Source organism: Geotrypetes seraphini, chromosome 3 (assembly GCF_902459505.1).
Source record: "Geotrypetes seraphini chromosome 3, aGeoSer1.1, whole genome shotgun sequence".
NCBI lineage: Eukaryota > Metazoa > Chordata > Amphibia > Gymnophiona > Dermophiidae > Geotrypetes > Geotrypetes seraphini.
This window is the reverse complement of record NC_047086.1, coordinates 349,505,807-349,531,077: the sequence shown is the minus strand read 5'-3', so window position 1 is coordinate 349,531,077 and position 25,271 is coordinate 349,505,807. Positions and strand designations below refer to the sequence as shown.

The 25,271-nt window shown below is 45.0% G+C and overlaps 1 protein-coding gene across 2 annotated transcripts in view; it reads left to right on the top strand.

Moving 5' to 3' along the window:
- The window catches only part of ANGEL2 (angel homolog 2), an 85,530-nt gene that overhangs the window by 48,592 nt on the left and 11,667 nt on the right, over positions 1 to 25,271 (top strand). Inside the window, exons 6-7 of one of the 2 annotated variants that reach the window (XR_004538794.1) lie at positions 10,345 to 10,471; positions 20,518 to 20,621. Coding sequence is in view for 1 of the 2 variants with exons in the window: in XM_033937888.1 (XP_033793779.1) it covers positions 10,345 to 10,471; positions 20,549 to 20,621 (200 nt within the window). In the remaining variant the exon portion in view is untranslated. The remainder of the gene's footprint in view (positions 1 to 10,344; positions 10,472 to 20,517; positions 20,622 to 25,271) is intronic. The other variant, XM_033937888.1, reaches the window with a different exon arrangement.

Below are 25,271 nucleotides of genomic sequence, written 5' to 3'. Positions count from 1 at the left end.
ACTAAAAGAGCAAATAGAATGCTAGGTATAATCAAGAAGGGTATTACTACCAGAACGAAAGAAGTTATCCTGCCATTGTATCGGGCAATGGTGCATCCGCATCTGGAGTACTGCGTCCAGTATTGGTCGCCGTACCTTAAGAAGGATATGGCGTTACTCGAGAGGGTTCAGAGGAGAGCGACACGTCTGATAAAAGGGATGGAAAACCTTTATACGCTGAGAGATTGGAGAAACTGGGTCTCTTTTCCCTGGAGAAGAGGAGACTCAGAGGGGATATGATAGAGACCTACAAAATCATGAAGGGCATAGAGAGAGTAGAGAGGGACAGATTCTTCAAACTTTCAAAAAATATAAGAACAAGAGGGCATTCGGAAAAGTTGAAAGGGGACAGATTCAAAACAAATGCCAGGCAGTTCTTCTTTGCCCAACTTGTGGTGGACACTTGGGATGCGCTTCCAGAGGGCGTAATAGGGCAGAGTACAGTACTGGGGTTTAAGAAAGGATTGGACAATTTCCTGCTGGAGAAAGGGATAGAAGGGTATAGATAGAGGATTACTGCACAGGTCCTGGACCTGTTGGGCCGCTGCGTGAGCGGGCTGCTGGGTGCAATGGACCATAGGTCTGACCCAGCGGAGGCATTGCTTATGTTCTTATAATAATAATAATTTTATTTCTTATATACCGCTATACCATGAAGTTCAAAGCGGTTTACAATAAAGATACATTTTGACAGTACATGGGATACAAGTGGTTTACAATAAAGATATATTTTATCAGCCGGGTCAGACCAGGGGTCCATCGTGTCCAGCAGTCCACTCCCGCGGTGGCCCCCCAGGTCCATGACCTGTAAGTGATCCTTTACCTAAATCATGTATTCCCTATTCATTTAGTGTCCTGTATAGTTACCCTCTATCTGTACCCTTCAATCCCCTTCAGGAAGTCATCCAGTCCCTTTTTGAAACCCAATATTGTACTCTGTCCTATCACCTCTTCTGGGAACGCATTCCAGGTGTCCACCATCCTCTGAGTGAAGAAGAACTTCCTAGCATTCGTTTTGAAACTGTCTCCTTTCAACTTTTCTGAATGCCCTCTTGTTTTTGTTGTCCCCGCTAATCTGAAGAATCTGTCCCTCTCCACTTTCTCTATGCCCTTCATGATCTTGTAAGTTTCTATCATGTCCCCTCTAAGTCTCTTCTTTTCCAGGGTAAAGAGCCCCAGCTTCTCCAGCCTTTCAGCATACAAAAGGTTTTCCATGCCCTTTATCATCCTAGTCGCTCTTCTCTGAACCCTCTCGAGTATCGCCATATCCTTCTTAAGGTACGGCGACCAGTATTGGACGCAGTACTCCAGATGTGGGTGCACCATCGCTCAATACAGTAGTAGGATAACTTCCTTCGTTCTGGTAGTGATACCCTTTTTGATAATGCCCAACATTCTGTTTGCACATTACGCTGCCGGCTTTATTGTTTTGTCCACCAATACCCCCAAATCTTTTTCTAGGTTGCCTTTTCCCAGTACCCTCCCTCCCATCGTATAGCTGTACATTGGGTTCCCTTTCCCTATATGCAAGACTTTACATTTCTCTACATTGAAGCTCATCTGCCATCTTTCTGCCCACTCGCTCAGTTTGTTCAGGTCTCTTTGGGATAAACTCCTCTTTACAAGTGTAGGGAGCCTGTCTGTTTTGTTTGAGTTTAATATTTATTTTTTTCTGTTTTTTTATTATCCTGCCAGAGGCTTTCAGTGCTGCAGAGGATCTCAGTCACCCTGGGGTATCTCTGGCTGTGAGAAGATTATGGTGGCACATGCCTTGCATGATTCCTATGTGCCAGTCTGCATCAGTAGCTATCAGAGCTCAGGGTCCATATCCTTGGGAGCAGTCTCACCCCAAGTTCTCTCCGAAGTAGGCTTGAGCACAAACTGAGCAGGTCTCGTTGCGGTTTATCTATGATTGGGGCTGAGTGTGCTCTTCCCCTCATGATGTCGCGCAACTCAGGTGAGAGTCTGAAGGTCCAGTTCTACTCGGAAACTGGATGGCAGTACAAAGAAACAAGCCATCTGTTGGACTCCAAGCTTGTCTGAGACAGAAATCTCTCAACTTTGATCTGAGGTTTTCCTGTGCAACTCCAGCACATTGCAGCCCATGAGAAAAGTTTTTGGGGGTAGGAGTCTTTAAAACTCATTTTTTAACATAGCATAACTTTATTTTTCTATACTGCCTTAATCAAAAGAATTCTAGGCGTTTTCCATAAAAGCGAAAAACTGAACAATCAGTGAAATACAAAATAGTAAAAAAAATAAATAAATACAGTCTGTGGTATTAAAAAGTCATAAAAAATTTAAAATTGATAGGATAAGATTAATTAAGTTTAAAAATAAGATAAAAGTACAGGTTAAGAGATTAATTTATCAAATAATATTGTCTTGATTTCTTTTCTAAAAGCGCCATAGGACAGGGCTCAGGTTCCCCACCTCCCAAAACCCCTTCCTTGCATTTTTGGAGTTTGCATTTCTTTTTGTGCACAGGCTGTTTTAGATGCCAGAATCGCTATTGCAGCATCCATCTTGGATTTCCTGATTTTATTTTTAAAACCCCCGTTTGTCTCAATACCCCCTAATTTTGACAACCCCCCCCCCCCCCAATATAGATGGGACACCTCAGACCTGTGAAGATACTTTGGACTCATATCAGATTTGCGGCGGATGCCTTTCTGTAGTGGGGGAGGGGGGTTGTTCCATGTGCCCTGCGGCATATTCGGGGGGGGGGGGCAGGAGCTTCAGACTTCATCTCCCCTTCTGCTTCTAGTGGCTTAAGTGCTCAATTGGAGCATTTTGGTGCCAGAAATTCTAGCAGGAGCCAGACAAAGTGGACTTGGAGTCTCAGCAAAGCAAAGCTGCTTGCTGGTGAACAAACACCAGAAGCCACCGCCAGAGACCTTGCCAGGACCTTGTGGGCAACCTAGGCAGTGGTTCACTCCCATACACATGATGTATGAAACCTTTTTTGGTTTTAAAAGCCAACCTAACCCAGTGAAGGTAGTGCCAGGATTTTTAGCTAAAGGTGCAGGGTCCACCCCATGGAGCCATGCTGATTTCTTGGCCTAGCAATATCTCCATGAACACTTACCAAAGTGATGGTTGTTGTGGCAGCACACCTCTGCAAGGTGGGAATTCAGGTGCATCCTTACCTGGATGATTGACCCATAAAAGCACCCTCGAGGGACGAGGGAGTGACAGCAGTAGAGCAAGTGGTCCAGCTCCTAAAGATGGGCTGGATAGTTAAATTCAGGAAGAGTCAATTGATCTAGACTTAGTCCCTGGAATACCTGGGAATCTGAGACAGCATAGAACAGGGTCTTCTTCCCAGAAGCATGCAAAATGAAACTCTTGAGACAAATTTGGGAGATTCGTAACCTGCAGGCCCCCACAGTTTCAGTATCTTCAACTACTGTGTTAAATGGTAGCTACAATAGAGGTGGTTCCCTGGACAAGCGCACACCTGCTCCCGCTTCAGGAGTCACTGCTCTAAAGGTGGTCTCCACAAGCATATGCCCTGGACCTCCCACTGCTGTGGTCGGGCAAGGCATGGAGCAGCCTGGACTGGTGGCTGTAGCCACAGTCCTTGAACAGAGGAATGCCGTTACACATCTCCCAGTGGACAGTTCTGACTAGAGAATGACATGGGGAAAAATTTTTCCCTGTCCTCAGGGGAACTCATTTTCCTGTACTGTCCCCACAAGTTCTTTTCCTGTCCCTGCTTCATTCCTACAAGCTCTGTCCTCATCTGAACAAGCCTGAACAACACTTTAAAATCATAAGCGTATGAGGCTTATGTGGTTAAGGCAGAGCTTACAGGAATGGGGCAGGGACAGGAACAGCGACAAAACTCATGGGGACGGAGAAATTGAGTTCTTACGGGAATGGAGACAAATTTGTCCCCATGTTATTCTCTAGTCCTTGACAACAGATTCCAGCCTATTTGGCTGGGGAGCTCATTGCAAGGGATGCCCACTACAAGGGTGGTGGTCCCCATCTCAGAGGAATTGGTCAATCAGTCGCTTGGAGCTGAGAGTGGAACTGAGAGTGATACAGTTAGCTCTGCAAATCCTGGGCAGCACCCTAGAAGGAAGGGCAGTCCGAGTCTTCTCAGACAGTTTGACTGCAATAGCCTATGTAAACAAGCAAGGAGGCACCAGGAGTGCATCACTGAGCTTGGCAGTTCGCCTGCTCTTCTGTTGGGTGGAAGCCCATCTCTTGGCCATCTCCATGGCTCGCCTAGCGGGGGTGAAGAATATGCAGGCGGATTTCCTAAGATGGCAGGTCTTGGATCCCAGGGAGTGGTCTCTCTCTCAGAGGGCCCTCGACTGCATAATCAGGTGCTGGAGTGTGCATTTGACGTCATGGTCTCAGCATCAACAAAAAAGGCAGCTCATTTCTTCAGCTGTAGGTAAGAGCCCAAAAGCACTGGGATGGACACTATAGTACAGACCTGGCCTGCGGAGGAGCTCCTGTATGTGATCTCCCTATGGCCAACGATAGGCAGAGTGCATCGGCGGGTCAGAACGCACTCGTTCTGGTAGCTCCAGATTGACCAAGGCAGCCATGGTAGGCAGACTTAGTATGTCTGCAGGGGTACATGGCTCTCGGGCTTCTTTGTCATTCAAATCTTCTCTCATGGAGTCCCATCACCCTGCAGGATCCGGAGCACTTTGGTCTTATGGCATGACTCTTGAGCGCAAAGCCTCAGAGCATAAAGGACTTCACATAAGCCGCTAACATGGACTGCTTTTAAAATCACTAATAAATGGAACAAAGAAGGTGGTAATAAAAGGAACCATTTACCTGTGTGCCATCTACACCAATAGTTCTGCAACTCTTATGAGTGAATTCTTCTTCATTCATGATCCTACCAGGCAGGCAATAGAAACAAGACATCTGAGTAAGCAGGCATGTCTGAAACAGAAAGCAGGCTAGTTATATATAGGTCAAGGCGGTCATCAACACTGCCAGCCTTGGTTATAAGAAAGAATATTAGCAAGATAAGAACCTAATCTTTCCTTCTTGTGCAACAGGACTATTAGTCTTGACCATCAGGAAGTATCAGAACAGTCCCTGGTTCCTAGGGTGGGACAGATAAGCCTGCTGCTAGCACAGAGGACCCAAAAGCAGTGTCCTGCCCAGCTGCCACATCTACCCTGTAAAACTTAGTGAACATGTGGAGACTGGATCAGTTGGCCTCCTTGCAGATCTCTGCAGGTGAGACTGCTCTAGACTTTTCCCAAGATAACGTGGCACTGCAACTGCAGTGTGCCTTCACTGCCACTGGAACTGCTTTCTACTCCCAAAGTGGGCGGAAGATATGCCCATCTTGATCCATCTGGATATGGTCAGTTTAGATGTCGGCCTCCCCTGTATTTAGAGCAGAACAGACTTACCGTATTTTCACATAGATAACGCACACCCGTGTAAAACGCGCACACGGGTATAGTGCGCAAAAAACACATATTTATGTACATAAATTTTTATATACCGCGCACACCCGTATACCGCGCATGCTGCCCGACTCTCCTTTCGCCCGCCCCGACTCTCCTCTGGAGACCCCGACTCTGTTTTCGCCCGCCCCGACTCTCCTTTCCTCCTTGAAGTCCTGTCCCTACCCTGAAAGCCTGATCCCCCCCCCGATGTCCGATTCACCCCCCCGCAGGACCGCTCGCACCCCACCCCGAAGGACCGCTCGCACCCCCACCCCGAAGGAGCGCTCGCACTCCCACCCCGAAGGACCGCTCGCACCCCCACCCAAAGAACCGCTCGCACCCCCACAGCCTTACCCCCCTCCCCCATGGAGAAGCTGTCTACCTTGTTTCCGGATGCCAGCGAGCAAAGCTGTTTTCTCTGCCGGCGGTCCCGCCCCTTCTCTGAGTCCTGCTGCGCTGCTTTTTCTTCTGGCGGTCCCACCCTTTCTCTGACATCAGAGAAAGGGCGGGACCGCCTGAAGAGGAAGCAGCGCAGCACAAGGCTCTGAGAAGGGGCAGGACCACCGGCAGAGGAAGCAGCTGGGCTGGCATCCGGAAACAAGGTAGACAGCTTCTCCATGGGGGAGGGGGGGAGGCTGTGGGGGTGCGAGCGGTCCTTCGGGGTGGGAGTGCGAGCGCTTCTTCCGGGTGATGAGTCGGGGGGGGGGGGGAACTATGTAAAAAAATTTTGTACAACGCGCTCACGCGTATAACGCGCAAGGGTATGCGCGGTTTGTAAAAACCACGTATAACGCGCGCGTTATATGCGAGAAAATACGGTATGTTGTGTTGGGGAGTTTCCCCTCCATCCCTTATGTTTGCGCTGTAGTACTCACTAGAAGCTTTGGTACCGACTGAGGGGAGGAGCTCATCCCAAAGTGATGGGAGGTAGAGCATGAAACAAACTGGCCTCTGTACAACCCTCACAACTAATGGGGGTTAAAACCCCATGGTCAAGATTACCAGTTCTGGTTACACCTAATCTTATACAGAAAATGAAGCTGACAACCATACCTGAAAGCACTTTTCTCAAGTTTTGTTACCAGAGAGTATTTTTGGCCTAATACTCTAGTTTGTATATCCTGCATGCAACCAAATTGATCATTGCAGATGTCCGGGTTGTGTGGGAAGACATGTATTTTGTTACCCAACAACACACTCTGGAAAAGTCATAGAGAAGTAACAAATGGGATAAACAATGCCACTTCCCTTCGAGACATAGGAAAAATCCAGTCTGAAGTGAGGCAACCACCTGACTCCTAGAATCTATGGCCTGCCCAAAAGGAAGAAAGCCACAGCTTGATTGCTGAAATCAGTTTCATCTTCCTGGGCCCAATACAACCCAGACAGCAATGACACCAGCCATAGAAACCTAAGAGTACAAATTGTGCAACAGAAAAGTCAAATTAGCCAACACAATCCAATTAGAACCAGCATAAGAAGTCCTGTAGTCTGTGTAGGAACAGAGGGCCAGATGCACTGAAGTCAGTGCTTGTCCAACGATCATCACTAAACCAGTTTTGACTGATTCAGCGACGATCACATTTACCGACCCGATGCAGAAAACGGCTCACCGTGTGGTTTTCTGCACGATCGCTCATTCTCCGATCCAATTATGCAAATAAGGTCATTAATATTGTCATACCATGTAAACTAGCAGAGCAATTGATGCTCTAACATGGCTTCCCAATGCACAAAAAAAAAAGATCGCTTTTAGCGATCCAAAAAAAGCAACCTGTCCCACCGAAACAAAAATATTTATAACATGCCAAACATGGAAGAGAGTAAACAATGGAGAGCCACAGGGATCTGTTCTGGGACCAGTGCTATTTAACTTATTTATAAAGGTTCTAGAAATTGGAATAACGAATGAGGTGATTAAATTTGTAGATGACACTAAACTGTCAAAAGTTGTTAAAATGCATGCAGATTGTAAAAAATTGCAGGCAGACCTTAGTAAATTGGAAGACTGGGCATCCAAGTGGCAGATGAAATTTAATGTGAACAAGTGCAAAGTGATGCACATTGGGAAGAATAACCCAAATTACAATTACCAGATGCTTGGGTCCACCTTTGAGATTAGCACCTAAGAAAAGGATCTGGGTGTCATTGTAGACAATACGATGAAACCCAATGTGTGGCAGTGACCAAAAAAGCAAACAAGATTCTAGGAATTATTAAAAATGGGATGATTAACAAGACTAAGAATGTTTTAATGCCTCTATATCGCTCCATGGTGCAACCTCATCTGGAGTATTACGTTCAAGAAAGATATAGCGGTACTAGAAAATATAGCGGTACTAGAAAGGGTTCAAAGAGGAACGACCAAGATGATAAAGGTGATAGAATTCCTCTTATATGGGGAAAGATTAAAGAAGTTAGGGGTCTTTAGCTTGGAAAAGAGACGGCTGAGGGGAGATATATGATTGAGTCTACAAAATCCTGAGAGGAGTAGAGCAGGTACAAGTGGATCGATTTTTCACACTGTCAAAAATTACAAAGACTAGGGGACATTCAAAGTTGCAGGGAAACACTTAAAACCAATAGGAGGAAATATTTTTTCAATCAAAGAATAGTTAAGCTCTGGAATGCATTGCCAAAGGCTGTGGTAAGCACAAATAGCGTAGCTGGTTTGGACAGTTTCCTTAAGAAGATGTCCGTAGTCTGTTTTTGAAAGATATAGGGGAAGCCACTTTTTGCCTTGGATCATTAGCATGGAATGTTGCTACTCTTTGGGTTTTGGCCAGGTGCTAGTGACCTGGATTGCCCACCGTGAGAACGGGCTACTGGGCTTGATGGACCATTGGTCTGACCCAGTAATGCTATTTTTATGTTCTTTTAATGAGCACAGATGCTGTGTGTGTAGTTAAACATGCACAATATCTGCCCCATTTAAAAAGAATAAAGCCCCCCTCTCTGCAGATGACGGCCCTCTCTGACATTCTCCCAATGCACTGGGACTGTCTCTCCCCCCCTCGTGGCAGCGAAAATGACAGTAGGAATACCCACTCCCTCCTGCCATGCTGACACCCTCCCTGACGTGAGAAAAAAATCAGCAGGAGAGATGCCCACTCCTTCCTGCCAACAGAACCCCCCCCCAACCATCCCTATCCTCCCCCTTCCCCACCCTAAACAAAAAAAAGGCCAAAGAGATGTCTACTCCCTCTTTCCACCAGACAATCCCCCCTAAACCCTCCCTGGTACCTTTTTCAGAAGTTTCAAGTTTATTTAAAATTTCTTATACTGTCTAATCAAGCCTTCTAGGCGGTGTACAAAAAACTCCAAAACAATGCACCGGTTAAAATACAATATGAACAAAGACAAACTAAGGGAAATGGCAATTTATAAAGACATTGACGAACCGGAACAAAAGGGAAGAAAGGTTGGAACTACAATTGATAGAAAGAAAGTGAACATTTAAGGGAAAGAACAAAGGGAGGGGAAACTGAAGGTAGAAACCTGAATCTAAGTCGTCCTTAAAAGGATGGTTTAAGTTTCAAAAGCATCAAGGAATAAAAATGTTGGGAGCAGGAGGGATGCACGGTCCCTCCAGCTCCAAGGCCCACCAATCCAAAATGTTGAGCCTTCCCTCGGTGCATCATGTGATGCATTGAGAGGGGCTTAAAGCCCTGATTGGCTCAGACACCTAAGGCCTCTCACAATCAGTGCCTTGGGCTCCTCCCTCTGTATCCCTCTGCATTCAGGGATACAGATGGAGGAGCCTAAGGCCCTGATAGGCTCAGACACCTAAGGCCCCTCTCTATACACCACCAGAAAGAGATTTCACTGGCATTTCTTAATGCAGAGCTTGATGTGAGCCCATTTGTGCACTGGAAAAATACTTACAATTTCCCCTGACACAGCCAGTATTGCTGTGATACAAGATTCTTGTTGGGAGATTATAAAATACTGAAAGAGTGAAGTTAAACACTGAGAAGCATGGTGGTGTCAGCATTGATCTTCAGGGAATGTTTGAAGAACTCAACCACAAGATCGCAAACCAAGTGGTGGAAATATCCAAAACAGACTGGTGGACTCGGATGTATTTCACAAAGATCCTTTAATTCATCAAAAAAGTAACTCAATGACTCGACATGTACATGTTTCGGCCAAGATGGCCTGGAACTACAATTATAGATATACAAAGTAGTAGCAGGAATTATAAAACATCATTTTAAAACATCATAGTACAAATGTAAATAAATATAATATAATACCAAAATAAACAGTTAAAAACCATCATAAATAGATAACATCATAAATATACCACCTAACACATTTTAAAGAGCAAATGACACATGAAAATGAATAAATTGACAAAATCAATTGATGAATTAAAGGATCTTTGTGAAATACATCTGAGTCTGTTTTGGACATTTCCACCACTTGGCTTGTGATCTTGTGTTTGTGAATTTGACTCTCCTGTGTTATACTTGAAGAACTCAACCGACAGCTAAGTTTTGGTTTTTTCTCTTTTTTTGTAGTGTGCACACTAGTGGGATGGATGTTCTCTTGTGAGATATGGAAGCTATTTTATGAGTGGAGTTTATTATACCTGCGATAGTATTAAAGCAGCTTGTCACAATGTTAGTGAAATGTGCTGCATATTGTTTTTGAGGCTTTTTATCCACTGTTGTTGAAAATACCCCTCAGTGTTCTCCCGCTTTTGGCATAGTAACTTTCAGAAGAATTTTGTAATAGAATTACAGTTACTATATAGTGATTATTATTGTGTGATACAAATACATATTGTTCTCCCACCCATTTTGGGAGAGGTTTCTAAATTGGCATATACTAGATTTTCTCTTTACAAATATGTTTTTCTGTTTAGGTCTCTGGGCAGGACCAATATCCAAGAGGCCAAAGAATTTTGTCTATTCCCATTTGGCCTCCAAGCCTTGGCATTTCACAGAGCTGTGTGTATGTCTCTGTAGAGAAACAGAACACAGAAAGCACAGGTAAATCTGATTATAACCAATTAACACGACCTGAGATATTTACCTGGGAGTTGCTAAAGGGAAGTTGAGGGCACTGCAGATGTTAATTAATTCTGCTGCAAGATTACTTACAAGGGTTCCAAGGAGTTCACATATATCTTCAGTATTGAAACAATTGCATTGGTTGCCCATACAGCAAAGAGTGCATTTTAAGATTCTTGCAGTCATTCATCAGATATTGTACCATGTTTCTCCAAGGGTCTTACAAGAGTTGTTTAAAATTTATCAACCAGAAGATACTTAAGATCTGAAAATAGGATGAAATTGAGTTTAGAGGGTAGGATGTCTATTATGCATGTTAGGATTGGAGCATCAATGATGTCAGTGGCTGGTGCAAAACTTTGGAATACCCTGCCTGGTATGTTATGATTTTGTGCTGGGAAGATTAACTTTAAGAAAATGTTGAAAATGCAGCTTTTTGTCAATGCTTTCTTATACTAATGCTTCTACAGTCTCTTCAGTTTTAAGATACAGTGCTAAAGAATATTTTGTGTTGAACTTAATATTCAATGTCTTTTTGCATTTTAAGTGTTGAAACCCTGATTTGAGAATGTCTGTATTGGTATTGTGTCATCTATATAGTGGGTGGGGGGGAACGGGAAATAATTGTGTCTGTCTATTGTTAGCGTCATATGTGTAGTGATTAAGGGGTGAGCAGAATAATATGTACGTATGCAACGTGTAAACCGCATAGTTTTATGCGGTATATAAATTGATAAAAAAACATTGTTCTATAGTTAAGTAATTTTGGGGTTAAATAAGGGGATTTCAGGAGAAAAGAAACAACTTTTGGTAATTCAGAAATGCATGCCTTGTGTCAATTTGAATACAAGTCCCTATACCTATAATTTTTAAAAACAGAGTTTTCATTTCTGGGATATATAGGCTATGGGAGAGGCATCTAATATTAGGCGTCTCATGAAAGACCAGAGTAAGTTCTTATCCCAGAATGTGGCAGTGTATGTATAAATAATTCTACTTTTTTTAGACATCCCTAAAGAAAAACCTGTTGTGGAAGAATTACTAGATTAAAATTCATAATCTGGATTATAACAGATTTTGAATAAAATTGGTGGAGGGGAGCATGAAATCAAGTGGTGGTTTGAATATGATACTCACAGTTGTTTAATCAGGAAGATTAACTACCCCACCTTTTGAGTTTATTAATTAGCTTGTTGACTCTAAAACTACATTTATTATTTTAATCTAGTGGCATGGTAGACTGTGATAAGCATACAGTAACATAACACAGTAAATGATGGCAGATAAAGACCTGAATGGTCCATCCAGTCTGCTGTGTAATCACATGCATGTTTTTTTTCTTTGTTATTTCTGGCCATAGACTTTACAATTCTATCTGGCACTGTCCTTAGGTTCCAACTACTGGAGTGGCTGTTGAAGCTCACTCCAGCCTAGCCAAACTTTGAAATTTATATTCAAATTAGTGATCCTTTATGAGAAATAATACCTTGGTGAACTGTGGCAGAATTCAAACCCAGAAAGTTAGGTCTGTTCTCTTTGTATGTAATTCTCCTTTGGTTTTCTGAAAACTATTCTTGATTTTAATAACAATCATTATCCCAGGACAAGCAGGCAGCATATTCTCAACATGTGGGTGACGTCATCCACGGAGCCCCGAAGCGGATAGCCTCGCAAGCAGACTTGCTTGAAGAACTTTCAGAAAGTAAGCAAGTGTCTTCCCGCCGAACGTAGGTCGCGCATCTCCTCTGAGGTACCTCAGTTCTCGTTTTTCCGCAGAGCTAAGAAGCACCTGTTTTTCTCAACTCTGCCCCGAATTCAAGTTGTGCCTTCTCGCACCGCAGCTTTTCTTCTTTATTTCTTTTTGTAAGCCGCTGTGCGGCATGCCTCTTTAAAAAAAAAAAAAAATTTAACTTTTTTTTGTCAGTTCTCGAGCTCAGACCCTGCCACCGAACCTCGTTTGGCTACGGTCGTATTTTTTTCTATGTCCTGGCCTGTTACGGGCTTCAAAAGGTGTAGCCATTGCAACTGGGCAATTTCACACACCGACCCGCACAGTTGATGTATTAAGTGCTTAGGACCCAAACATTGCCCTCAGTCGTGCCCACGCTGTGCTACCCTTCAAAAAAAGAGCTCTTTAGAAATATCGTGTCCAGATTTAGCAGTTCTTTGGTCCCATGGAGCCGCCTACAGAAAAGGCCTCTGCCTCGACCTCGGTGGCAGCCTTGTCAGTCAAGTCCTCGACCTCCAGTAAGTCACCCTCGACCATGAAGGCCTCATCTGATGTGCCTCCTAAAGCCTCGTCTTCAGACAAGTCTGCTCTTCCCTCCGCAGGTATGCTAGCTAAGAAGCCTCCAGCTGAGTCTCAGGCAGTCCAGGCAACGAGTGCAGTCGTGCCAGCCTCTACGAGACCTCCTAGGAAGCGTGCCTCCAAAAACAGGGAATACTCATCTTCGAGGTCGCCCTCTGTGGAGCACACTGCTGCACTTTCTAGACCAGAGTCATTGGTCTTGGTGCCTGTCTTCGAGGACATGCTGCAAGCCATTTTAACCAGGCAGCTCACCTCTGTATTTGCTAAGCTTGCCCCTGCCTCGACCCTGTTATCTGAGAGCCAGTCTGAGCGTTCTGTCGAGGCACAACGAGCTAAACCTGTTAGTTCTCGACCTTTGTCCTCCAGTGACTCCTCACCTCATCCTTCCAGGTCCAGGTCTCCAGCTACTCAACCTGCTCGAGAGGTGGTGCACAAGCCTCGATCCAGGTCTCATTCGAGGCATTCCTCTTCATCAAGGCACCTGCCTCCAAGAAAGTATACAAAGTCTTCTATACCTCATTCTTCGAGGCCCATCGAGACTCCCTCCAAAACCGGGCATAGGTCTCAAACAACGAAGCCTGTAATGCCTCATTCTTCTCCAATTCGAGGCTCACCAAGGTCCCGGACTCCTCTGTCGAGGCATGCTACGAGGGATCCTCATTCCCCAGTTTCTACGAGGCATGAGTCGAGGCATTCAGTCCCTCATACTCCTAGGACCCCTACATCACATCCTGTCAAACGTAAGCACTCTCTGACTCCGCCTAGATTACACAGTGGAGCTTCTTCTGTAACTCTTATGTTGGATACAGACATCCCTTCCCAATACTCCAGGGAGGCATCTTCGTCTTATTCTGCAGCACCTCGTTCTCACTCTGCTTCTCCTGAGGATTCTTCATCTTCAAAGTCTACATCACTTTCCAAATTCATATTTGACATGAGGAAGGCTCTTCAAATTGATCTACAATCTGAGTCTAAGTATACTCCTGAGTATTTGGCTGAAATGGAATTGCGTCAGCCGCCAAAGGACGCTATGAGACTTCCCATGAATCCTGTTTTGAAGCAAACTTTCCTGAGAAATCTTGAGACTCCTTATTCTATTCCGGCTATACCCTGCAAAATGGAATCTCGTTACCACACGGTTCCTTGTAAAGGGGTTGAGAAGCTGCAATTGTCTCACCAATCTTTGGTGGTAGAATCATCTCTCAAAAAGTGTAATCCCACCAAAGTCTATGCTGCAGTCCCTCCAGGAAGAGAGGGACGGACCATGGATAAATTTGGATGCTGTCTGTATCAAAATTCCATGATTGCAAACAGGATTTTGGACTACAACTTCAACTTCACCTCTTATCTGAAGTACTGCATAAAGACCATGTCCTACTTCTCTGACTTACCTGAGCAGAGGTTGCCTGAGTTTCAACAGCTCCACCATACTCTGTCTCAAATTTGTCTGTTTATGCTCTAAGCGACTTATGATGCATTTGAAATTTCATCTCGAGTCACTGATTTTCTGTGGCAATGTGACGTCTGGCTTGGTTACGGATTGTGGACATGGATCCTAACCTTCCTGATCGCCTAGCCAATAGTCCATGTCAAGGTAATGAGCTGTTCGATGAATCCATTGAGGCTGCCACCAAGCGTCTGTCAGAACATGAGCAGTCATTTTCCTCTTTGATCCGACCTAAGCCTAAGCCACCAGCTACTAAGCCTTTTAGGCCACCTCAACGTTGTTATCCACAGAAATCTACTCCGGCTTATTCTAGGCCTCCACCGAGGAAACAGCCATAGCAGCAGTGTCAACAAAAACCCCAGACTTCTGCTGTAGCTAAGCCTGCACTGCCTTTTTGACAATCTAAATCTAAGCATAATGTCAATCTTCATGCATCAGTCTTCTGTTCTCCTCATAGGAGGTCACCTCCATCATTTTTACCAACAGTGGGAGAAGATTATATCAGACCTATGGATTCTCACCATCATCAGAGAGGGTTATTCGCTTCAATTTCTTCAAATTCCACCAGCCAAATACTAAGCCTTATAGGCCACCTCAACATTGTTATCCACAGAAATCTACTCCGGCTTATTCTGGGCCTCCACCGAGGAAACAGCCACAGCAGCAGTGTCAACAAAAACCCCAAACTTCTGCTGTAGCTAAGCCTGCACTGCCTTTTTGACAATCTAAATCTAAGCATAATGTCAATCTTCATGCATCAGTCTTCTGTTCTCCCCATAGGAGGTCACCTCCATCATTTTTACCAACAGTGGGAGAAGATTATATCAGACCTATGGATTCTCACCATCATCAGAGAGGGTTACTCGCTCCAATTTCTTCAAATTCCACCAGATCTCCCTCTAAAAGAGTTTCCTTCCAATGTGTCGCAATTTCCCCTTCTTCTTCAGGAGGCTCATGCTCTTCTTCACCTCCATGCTGTCGAAGAGGTTCCCTTAGCCCAATGGGTTTTTACTCCCGTTACTTTCTGGTGCCAAAGAAGGCGGGGGATTTGCGACCTATCCTGGACCTCAGAGCTCTCAACAAATTTCTTGTCAAAGAAAAGTTTTGGATGCTCTCTCTTCCAACCCTATATCCTCTGATGGATCAAGAAGATTGGTTATGCTCCCTAGATCTCAAAGAGGCTTACACTCATATTCCAATTCATCCAACCTCTCGCAGATTCCTAAGATTCTGGGTGGGGAATCTTCATCTCCAATACAGAGTACTCCCTTTCGGACTGGCATCATCTCCCAGAGTCTTCACAAAATGCCTAGTGGTGGTGGCTGCAACCCTGTGGACACAGGGTCTTCAAGTCTTTCCATATCTGGATGACTGGCTCATCAAAGCCTCATTGCAACAAGGGGTTATTATAGCGACCCAACGGACTATTTCGTTTCTCCAAAGTCTTGGGTTCGAAATCAACTTTCCAAAGTCCCAGCTATGTCTCTCCCAAGCTCTACAGTTTATTGGAGCCATCCTGGACACTGTTCAACTGAGAGTTTTCCTACCTCAACAACGTCAAGATGCTCTAATTCACCTTTGTCAACAAGTGTCTTCCCTCACTTCACTCTCAGCAAGGCACATGATGGTTCTGCTAGGTCATATGGCCTCTACAGTTCACGTTGCTCCTTTTGTCAGACTTCACCTCAGAATTCCTCAGTGGACCCTGGCGCAGGCTTTCGACCCACTCTCAGCTATTTCACACGCCCCCTCATCAGAAGATTCTCACGACAGATTCCTCGACATACGCTTGGGGGGCGCACCTAGATGGTCTCCATACTCAAGGTCACTGGTCCAGTGTAGATTGTCGATGTCATATCAATCTGTTGGAACTCAGAGCGATCTTCTATGCTCTCAAAGCTTTTCAGCATCTTCTCCACGACATGGTAGTCCTCATTCGAACGGACAATCAGGTCGCTATATATTATGGAACAAGCAGGGAGGAACAGGATCTCTCCCTCTTTGCCAAGAAGCTCTAAAGCTTTGGAATTGGGCAATCCTTCACAACACCTTCCCGAAAGCTGTCTACATCCAAGGGCAGCAAAACTATCTGGCGGACAAAATGAGTCGTCTTCTACAACCTCACGAATGGACACTCAATTCCTCGCCTCTACATCACATTTTTGCTCAATGGGGAACTCCTCAGATAGATCTCTTTGCATCTCCCCATAACAACAAACTGCCTCAGTTCTGCTCCAGGATATACTCTCCTCACCACCTCGAGGCAGATGCTTTTCTTCTGGAATGGGCGAATCAGTTTCTCTAAATGTTCCCTCCATTCCCTCTGATTCTCAAGACTCTTGTCAAACTCAAGAAGGAGCATGCCACCATGATTCTGATAGCTCCTCAGTGGCCCAAACAACCATGGTACTCCCTTCTACATCAACTCAGCACCAGGGAGCCTCTACTTCTACCAGTATTTCCCTCTCTGCTTACACAGAGTCAAGGTTCTCTGCTTCATCCCAACCTGCAGTCTCTACACCTGACAGCTTGGTATCTCTCAACCTAACTGCCACTCTACAGTTCTCTCAATCTGTATGGGACATTCTAGAGGCTTCCAGGAAGCTTTCCACTAGGCACTGTTCCACCCAGAAATGGACTAGATTCTCTGCTTGGTGTACTATTTATCACAAGGAGCCATAATCTACCTCCTTGTCTTCTGTTTTGGATTACCTGCTGCACTTATCTCAATCTAGCCTCAAATCCACATCCATTAGAGTCCACCTCAGTGCAATTGCTGCTTTTCATCAGCCCCTGTCTGCTCATCGTGTGGTTTCCAGATTTATGAAAGGACTTTTCAATGTCAAACCACCTCTCAAGCCGCCTTCAGTGGTTTGGGATCTCAATGTTGTTCTTGCTCAATTGATGAAGCCTCTTTTCAAACCAATAGATTCGGCTCATCTTAAATATCTCACTTGGAAAGTAGTTTTTCTCATTGTGCTCACCTCTTCTGGACGAGTCGGTGAGCTACAAGCTGTAGTGGCAGATCTACCTTTCACAGTATTCCATCATGACAAGGTGGTCCTCCGTACTCATCCTAAATTCTTACCTGAAGTGGTTTCAGAATTTCATCTCGGTCAATCCATTGTTCTTCCAGTGTTTTTTCCAAAGCCTTATTCTCATCCTGGAGAAACAGCTCTTCATACTCTGGACTGTAAACGTGCTTTGGCTTTCTACTTGCAACGCACTCAACCTCGCAGAACTGCTCCTCAACTTTTTATCTCTTTCAATCCAAATAAGTTGGGGCATCTGTTTCCAAGTGAACCATCTCCAACTGGATGGCTGCTTGCATCTCTTTCTGCTGTGCTCAGGCTGGTCTCCCTCTGCAGGGTCGAGTCACGGGCCATAAAGTTAGAGCTATGGCGGCATCTGTATCTTTCCTCAGATCAACTCCTATTGAGGAAATCTGCAAGGCTGCCACTTGGTCCTCGGTTCATACATTCACCTCTCATTATTGTCTGGATACTTTCTCCAGACGGGATGGCCATTTTGGCCAGGCAGTTTTACAACATTTATTCTCCTAATTTGCCAACACTCCCACCATCCCATTCTGGTTAGCTTGGAGGTCACCCACATGTTGAGAATATGCTTCCTGCTTGTCCTGGGATAAAGCACAGTTACTTACCGTAACAGTTGTTATCCAGGGACAGCAGGCAGATATTCTCATAACCCATCTACCTCCCCCGGTTGGCTTCTTAGCTAACTATCTGAACTGAGGTACCTCAGAGGAGATGCACGACCTATGTTCGGCGGGAAGGCACTCACAAACTTTCTGAAAGTTCTTCAAGCAAGTCTGTTTGCAAGGCTCCGTTTGCAAGTCTGTTGCTTCAGGGCTCCGTGGATGACGTCACCCACATGTTGAGAATATCTGCCTGCTGTCCCTGGATAACAACAGTTAGGGTAAGTAACTGTGCTTTTTGTATGTATACAACGTGGCACACTTAAGGGACAATTTTCAAATTAAATTTGTGCATACGTGGAGGGGCATAATCAAACAAAATGTCTAAGGACCCTTTTGGCCTAAATCCCTAGATGCAGAAAGTAGGCAGCAGGAACATGTCCATTCTAAAAAAAAAAAAAACAACGACCAAACTGAGGGTTTTATTTTTTTAGAATGGCCTACCTCTACATTCAGCACTTTAATCGCCCAGACCTTACATCTATCCTACAACACATTCCTGACCAAAAAATCGCCCAAGTCCTAAACGCCCAAAGCAAGACCTTTTAGGCGAAGGAGGGGCCAGTCCTTCGCTTAAATGCAGGATTCTCAAACCAGCATCTGTCATAAACAACGCTGGTTACACAATCATAGAACCGTAACACCCCCCTCCCACCCCCCGTGGCAATGATCGCGGCAGGAGAGATGCCCAATCTCTCCTACCATGATCCCCCACGACCACCCCGAATCTCCCCCAGCAGGAGATGCCCAATCTCCTGTCTTTTTGATCGTCCAAATACTGACTTTTTGGATGTTTTTTTTTTATTATGAGCCACTAATTAGCCATGGGTTTTGTGCCAGTTCTGAAAATGAAAGTTCGGGCTTTCACTTTGATATTTGTGACATTACAAACTATTTATCTATTTGGTAAGTCAAGGCAAGTTACATTAAGGTGTTTTGGGTATTTCCCTGCCTCCAGAGTTCTTACGGTGTATTTGTATCTGAAGCAGCAGAGGGTGAAGTGACATGTCCATAGTCACAAAGAATACTGTGAAAGAAGCAGAAATAGAGCAGTGGTTTAAACACCAGAGAATCTAGGATGCAAATTACTAGACCAGGGGTCGGCAACTTGCGGCTCACGAGCCACATGCAGCTCTTTTCCTATGTGGCTGCAGCTCTTCTATAGATAGGCCTCCTAGACCTACCAAAGTACTTGGTGGTCCAGTGTTGGTCTTCGTGGCAGGATTATGGCCCTCTCGCTCCTGCCTCCTCACAGCTGCTGTGACCTCTCGTGGCAGCTTGTGGTACTACAGGAAATGCCACAAGAAGCCACGAATGGTCATGGCAGCCATTTTAGAAAGCAGCTATGAGGAGGCAGGAGTAAGAGGGCCACACTTCTGCTATAAAGGCCCCTGCTGAACCACTAGGTACCTTGGTAAGCTTAGGGAGGGCCTAACTATCCAAGGCAGAGTGGGGGGAGGGTGGGGGTATTGTAGGTTTGAGTTGCCATGAGAGTTCCATGCTCCTGCCCCGATGACTACCCCCCTGCTGGACCTGGTTCCTTAGTAGGCCCTTGGGGTGAGGGGGAATCGTGGGGTTGGGAGGGAGATCAAAGTGTCAGGGAGTGAGGAATGAGAGGTGCAGAGACCTGCAAGGGGTTGGAAGGGAGAAAGAGGGGAGAGAAGCTAGACTTTGGGGAGAGGAAGAGAGTGAGAGACCTGGAATATCTCAAACTCCCTTCTCTACCCATTGCAACTCTGTAAATTTTGGGTCAGACATTTAGGGCTCCTTTTACTAAGGTGCGCTAGCGTTTTCAATGCACGCAGGAAATTACCGCATGCTATGCTTCTAGAACTAATGCCAGCTCAATGCTGGCTTTAAGGTCTAGCGTGCATGGCAATGTAGAACGTGCTATTCCGCACGTTAAAGCCCTAGTGCACCTTAGTAAAAGGAGCCCTTAGGATAAAATGGCTCTTTGCTTTTAAAGGGTTGCTGACCTCTGTGCTAGACTACTCCTTTGCTCTACACATGGTCACTTGCATTTGCATTTGCTGGAAAAGTGCCCATGTAGCGCTGAAAATGTATTTTGTCCTCTTAAAACATAAACATGCCCCCAGGAACAACACTTTTCAAGGCAGCTAAATGTACATATGGTCTTCTAGTCATCTTGAAGATGAACATTTTTCAGAAAATTGAGGGCAGAATACATTTTACCGATGGGAAATCACTTTGAAAATTGTCATCCCCATCCAAATGCTACCTCTGGGTCTGGATTTAACAGCAACATTTTTAACAATTATGTTCCACTACAGGGATTTATTTATCTAAGGGAGTTTAATATACTGCCAAATTACACAAAGCGCCACCAAACAGTTTTGCAATAAAAAATAAATTCAAAAGGAGTTCCATACCTTAAGAGAGTAACCATATATGTATTCGTTCCAATTCAGTTGGATAATGTAAGCATGGGATAGGATGGTAGGAATGAGTGAAGCTGCTCATAGATAGTTCATCAGAGCAGAGATTCATGGGTCAAACCATACTAAAATACACCCACTCTTCTTATTTTTCAGTTCAGTGTTTCAGTACTCTCCTTCTTTCTAGTTGTTACAGGAGAAGAATTGAATTCTGCAGACTTGGAGAATGCTTCTGAAGAGACCAGTCCATCTACTAAACAGTATGTGAGAGCCATCTTTTGCTTTATAGATGTCTGATGAAAAGTGTAGTGTTGGAGTAGAAAGTACAAGGCATTTTTCAAACTGTGGCAAAAGAATAATTGCAAATCTTTTATACAGCTTTTTTTCATTTTTGTATTGAGAAAAACAGTTGAGCTGACAGGCAGGAAGAGCAGCCTAAGGCCCTGATTGACTCAGGCAACAAAGGCCCCTCCCCTTGAAGAATCCTTATGCACTTGAGCCAATCAGAGCCTTAGGCAACTCCCAGTGCATCCCAGGATTTTGAAGAGGTGGGTCTGCCGGCAGGAGGGAGTGGACATCCCTCCTGCCGATTTTCATCTTAAAGGTAGGTGGGTGTCCTCCTGCCAATTTTCTGGTGTGGGGGGGTTCAGCCAGATGGGGCAGGAGAGGGTCTTAGGGAGAACCTTGTGTTTTTTGGGGTGGGGATCTTTTAGCTGGGGGGGGGGGTCTGAACCAGCCCACTAGACCACCAAGTTTGTTCGGGGGGCTCACAACACACACACAACAGTTGAGCCCATTAAAGCATAGCTCATTTGGGCAGTTTTTCTGCTCTTTATGCTTGTTGAGTCTGAGGCTGTTTTTCTGTCACGCCCTCAGCAGGAAAGGAAAATAATAAAATATATGTTTTATATAATTGTAGGTTATACTTATCAATATTTTAGATCTAGAGTAAAAAATCTAAAGTCTTATATTGGCAGGAGTCAGACTCGAAGGTTTGGTGTACTGACTCTACGGCCCTGATGCTATTGTAGCATTACTCTTTAGGTCCTAAGTGATATGTGTAGTGCTTTGTATAACTTCAAAGAATACCTTGTACGCTGTCTGTTTATTTCTGATCATTACTATTATTCATTTCATGATGATTTCTTAAAACATTTTTGTCTTATAGAGGAGAAGAGTATCAGGCTAGGTCTACCACTGGGGTTCAGGTCTCACTCTGTAGGCTTAGGCAGAGTCCTACATTCCTTGGCTCAGATCAGCAGCCAGTTCTGGGGGTCTCTTCCTATTTTTCACTTCAACTTGCATTTCAAGAGCAAATACAGCTGCTGATTTCAGTTCAACACAAACTCCCAGCCTTGTCTTTTCTGTTTGGGATCCTGATCCAGGGGGATAAGGAGCAATGTCAGTGCATCATTGTAACCTGCCTCCAGCTACACTGGTTCATTGTTTTTATTCCATTTCTGGAGGAGTCCTGCAGATCAGGAGGGTTTATTGACCTCTGGCTGCAGAACTTCCTCCCCCCCCCCCCCCCGCTCAAACTGAATATGCTATTTTACTTTCACCCGACACCCTTTCCTTCCCAGCAGTTTTGCAGCTTTTGATCTTACAGAAAAAGGGGGAAATGTGGATTCTCAGGCTCTTACCAGACATCGCTGTTTGCTTTATTTGCAGTTTAGGTGGTGTAAACCCTCAGGTGGACCTGCTCTTTCATTCTCTACTGTGTCCTGCCCCACAGCCGCAATATGTCACCATCAGAGGGGAAGGTCACAGTACCGAATGAGAGAACAGGTTGAGGTGAGGGCTGCTGGCTGCCAAACTGTAGTCATCAAAATTGAAAGCAGTCCAGATTTGCCTACTATGCAGTTATCAATATAAGTCTATTCTGGGCCACATAGGCCCCAAAAAAAATTCTGCATAACTGACCCAATATGGGATAGAGTGCAACAAGACAAAAAGATCCTGAGCCAATATAGTATAAGTCAACACTTCATTAAGCAGCTAAATCTGAAAAGTCTTTCTGTGGCATCCCAATTTGATTTTAAAAGTCTCTATCTGCATCAAAAACCACTCGATTTGGATTAAAATTGATTGATGGACTCCTCAGGTTGTTTTAGCCCTGATACATGCCAAATTTGTGCTGGATGGCCAGATGAGGAGCATCCCATGTGCTGCAGGGCATGTGAAGGAGGTGGGTGAGAGTGCTGGGCTTAGCCCCCTCTAGGACGATGCAGTTGCAGATGGCTTGTTCTAGGGGTCAGAATTCCCTCCTAGAGCTCCTGAATGGCACCTTCAGCATGATGCAGATGCGCCAATGCCTCTGGGCCCATGAGGAGACAAGGAGAGTCCCATACTATATTGCATCAGGCTTCATCAGAGGAGGAGGACGCTTACTCCCAATTGCTAATTTTGGGGGTATATTATTTAACAGATACTCAATATGACATGTTTAGGGTCATGAGCATGGTCTTTGCCTATTCTGTCTCCACCTGTGGAATGCTCTGGACAAGGCAAAGAACAGGAGATTCTGCTTCCCAAACTATGTAGTTCTTTTTCTGTTGTGCAGGCTACCTTTCAAAGGACAAATGTTCCTTAGCAAAGGGCTGGATTATCTTATGGCCAGTGTAGCAATTCATGGCTGTTAGTCCTTGTCAGACAGTATATTACATGCCCTAGTGGGAATGGGCTGTGATTTTTTTTTTTTTTTTTTTACAATTCTCAGCAAGGTCCTATGCTCAGAAATTGTTTCATGGCTCTTGACAGGGCTTTCAAGGCTCCAGGTGAGCTCAATCCTCAGGTTCCCGCCCAGCAGCAGCCTCTAGGAAGTCTCAATGACGTCAGCCCAATTTCAGAACTCCCGCGAATAGGAGGGAGATTGTCAGCTCACTGGGAGGTCTGGGTAAGGATTGGCTTGGACCCCTGTGTACCAGACATCATTCAAGAGGGCTACAAGCTTTAATTCTTTCATCCTCTACTGGACTTATTTGTAGACTCTTCAGCCCGACCACCAGAGAAAGTGGCCAAGGTCCGAGCAACAGTGAAATGGCTCATGGATATGCAAATCTTAGAACCTGTACCAACCAAGGAATCTGGCATGGGCAGATAGTCTATATACTTAGCGCGCCCATGATAGATGTCTGTAGGCCAATCCTGGTTCTAAGTTCAGTCAAATGTAGCACTGAAAGTGTCCGAATTCTGAATGGAGTCCTTGTGATCTGTCATAGCTTCAGTGGCGCTGGGGGAAATTTTAGTTCCCTTGGATTAGACAGATGCTTACTTACATATTCCCATATTTCCAGCTGACAGGAAATTACTAAAATGCCATGTACTGGAGAGGTATCTCCAATTCTCAGTGCTTCGATTTGGTCTGGCAATGGCAGCTCACACCTTTACCAAGGTGCTAGTAGTTGTAGCAGCATATTTGCACAAAGCAGGGATCTAGCTGCATCCATATTGAGGAAAATTGGCTGATCAGATCTTCATCCAAAGCTGATGGTGAGAAAGCAGTGGCATCAGTTGGCTAGCTGCTACAGGACCTGGGTTGGATCATCAGTGCAGATGACCAACACAATCCCTTGGGGATCCATTTCAACATGGTAGAAGACCGTGTTTTTCTTCCAGAGCCACACAAACTGAAGATATGAGTAAGATGCCGGATCTTGGAGATCCTAGCAAGGCAAACCCCTATGGTTTAGCACTATTTATAGGTGATGGTGGTGACAGTGGGAACTATAGAGATTCTTCTTTGGGCGAAACTTTATTGATGCCTTCTCCAGAACGTGCTATTGTCCCGCTGGTCACCGTAGATGGATTCTTTCCAGATGCCGCTGACCTGGATGACAGAGGCACAGTTTGAGTTGGTGGCTCCAGCCAGAATTGGTGTCTAAAGACTTGATTTTACGCATATCCTCTTGGGTTATCCTAATGACAGATGCCAGTCTTTGAGACTTGTGGGGGGGGGGGGGGGATCATTTCAAGGGTCATTCCATTCAGAGCAGATGGTTGCCCTATCGGAAGAAATGGTCTATCAACATACTAGAGCTGCGGGCCATTGTCTAGCACTGCAGTCATTGGAGAACACCCTAGAAGACAAAGCAGTCAAGGTTCTCTCAGTCAGTGCCATAGCTGGGGCATATGTCAACAGCCAGGTAGGCATCAAATGTGCTCCGTGGAGTCTCCAGGCCCAGTTGTTGTTTCACTGGGCAGAAGCCTCATACAGGCTCTATCAACAGCATGTGTCAGGAATGGAATATGTAAAGGCCGACTGTCCAAGCCCTGAGACTCTGGGGAATAGTATTTGGCCCAGAAGCCTTCAACAGCATTGTGAGTGCTATGGGCATCAGATGTTCAATTTGTTAGCGTCGGTAGCCAACAAGAAAGTTTGTTATGCAGCCAAGGTTTGAACTGGAAAATGCCAGGATGGGCGCTTTAGTACAACCTTAGACAGAAAAAGGTCTGTTGTACGGGTTTCCCCAGTGACCCTTAATAGGCTGGATCATTCAAAGAATAGTGACCCTCCTAGGGTTGGTAATTAGGGTTGCTCCAGATTGGCTGTGTTTACCTTGGTGTGCTGATCTGGTTAGGCTACAGAGAGATAAGTGTCTCAAACTGCCATTTTAGCCAACTATTCTCTTTTCCCTCTTCTCTCACAGGGTCCAGTTGCCCCGGGGGATTTGGTTCACTTGGGCCTACGACATAGTGCTTATGTATGCAATTTTACTACAGAAGGGCTACTTGGAGGAGGTTCATAGCTATCCTCTTAAGAGCTATGTAACTAGCGTCTGTCGCAGCCTATGGTAAGGCTTGGAAAACTTTTTCAGCGCTAGTGTGCTAAGCAGAATGTGGAACCTTTTTAGGCTCCGATGTCCATAGTACTTGCATGTCTTCTGGACAGGTTTAAGAAGGGCCTGGCA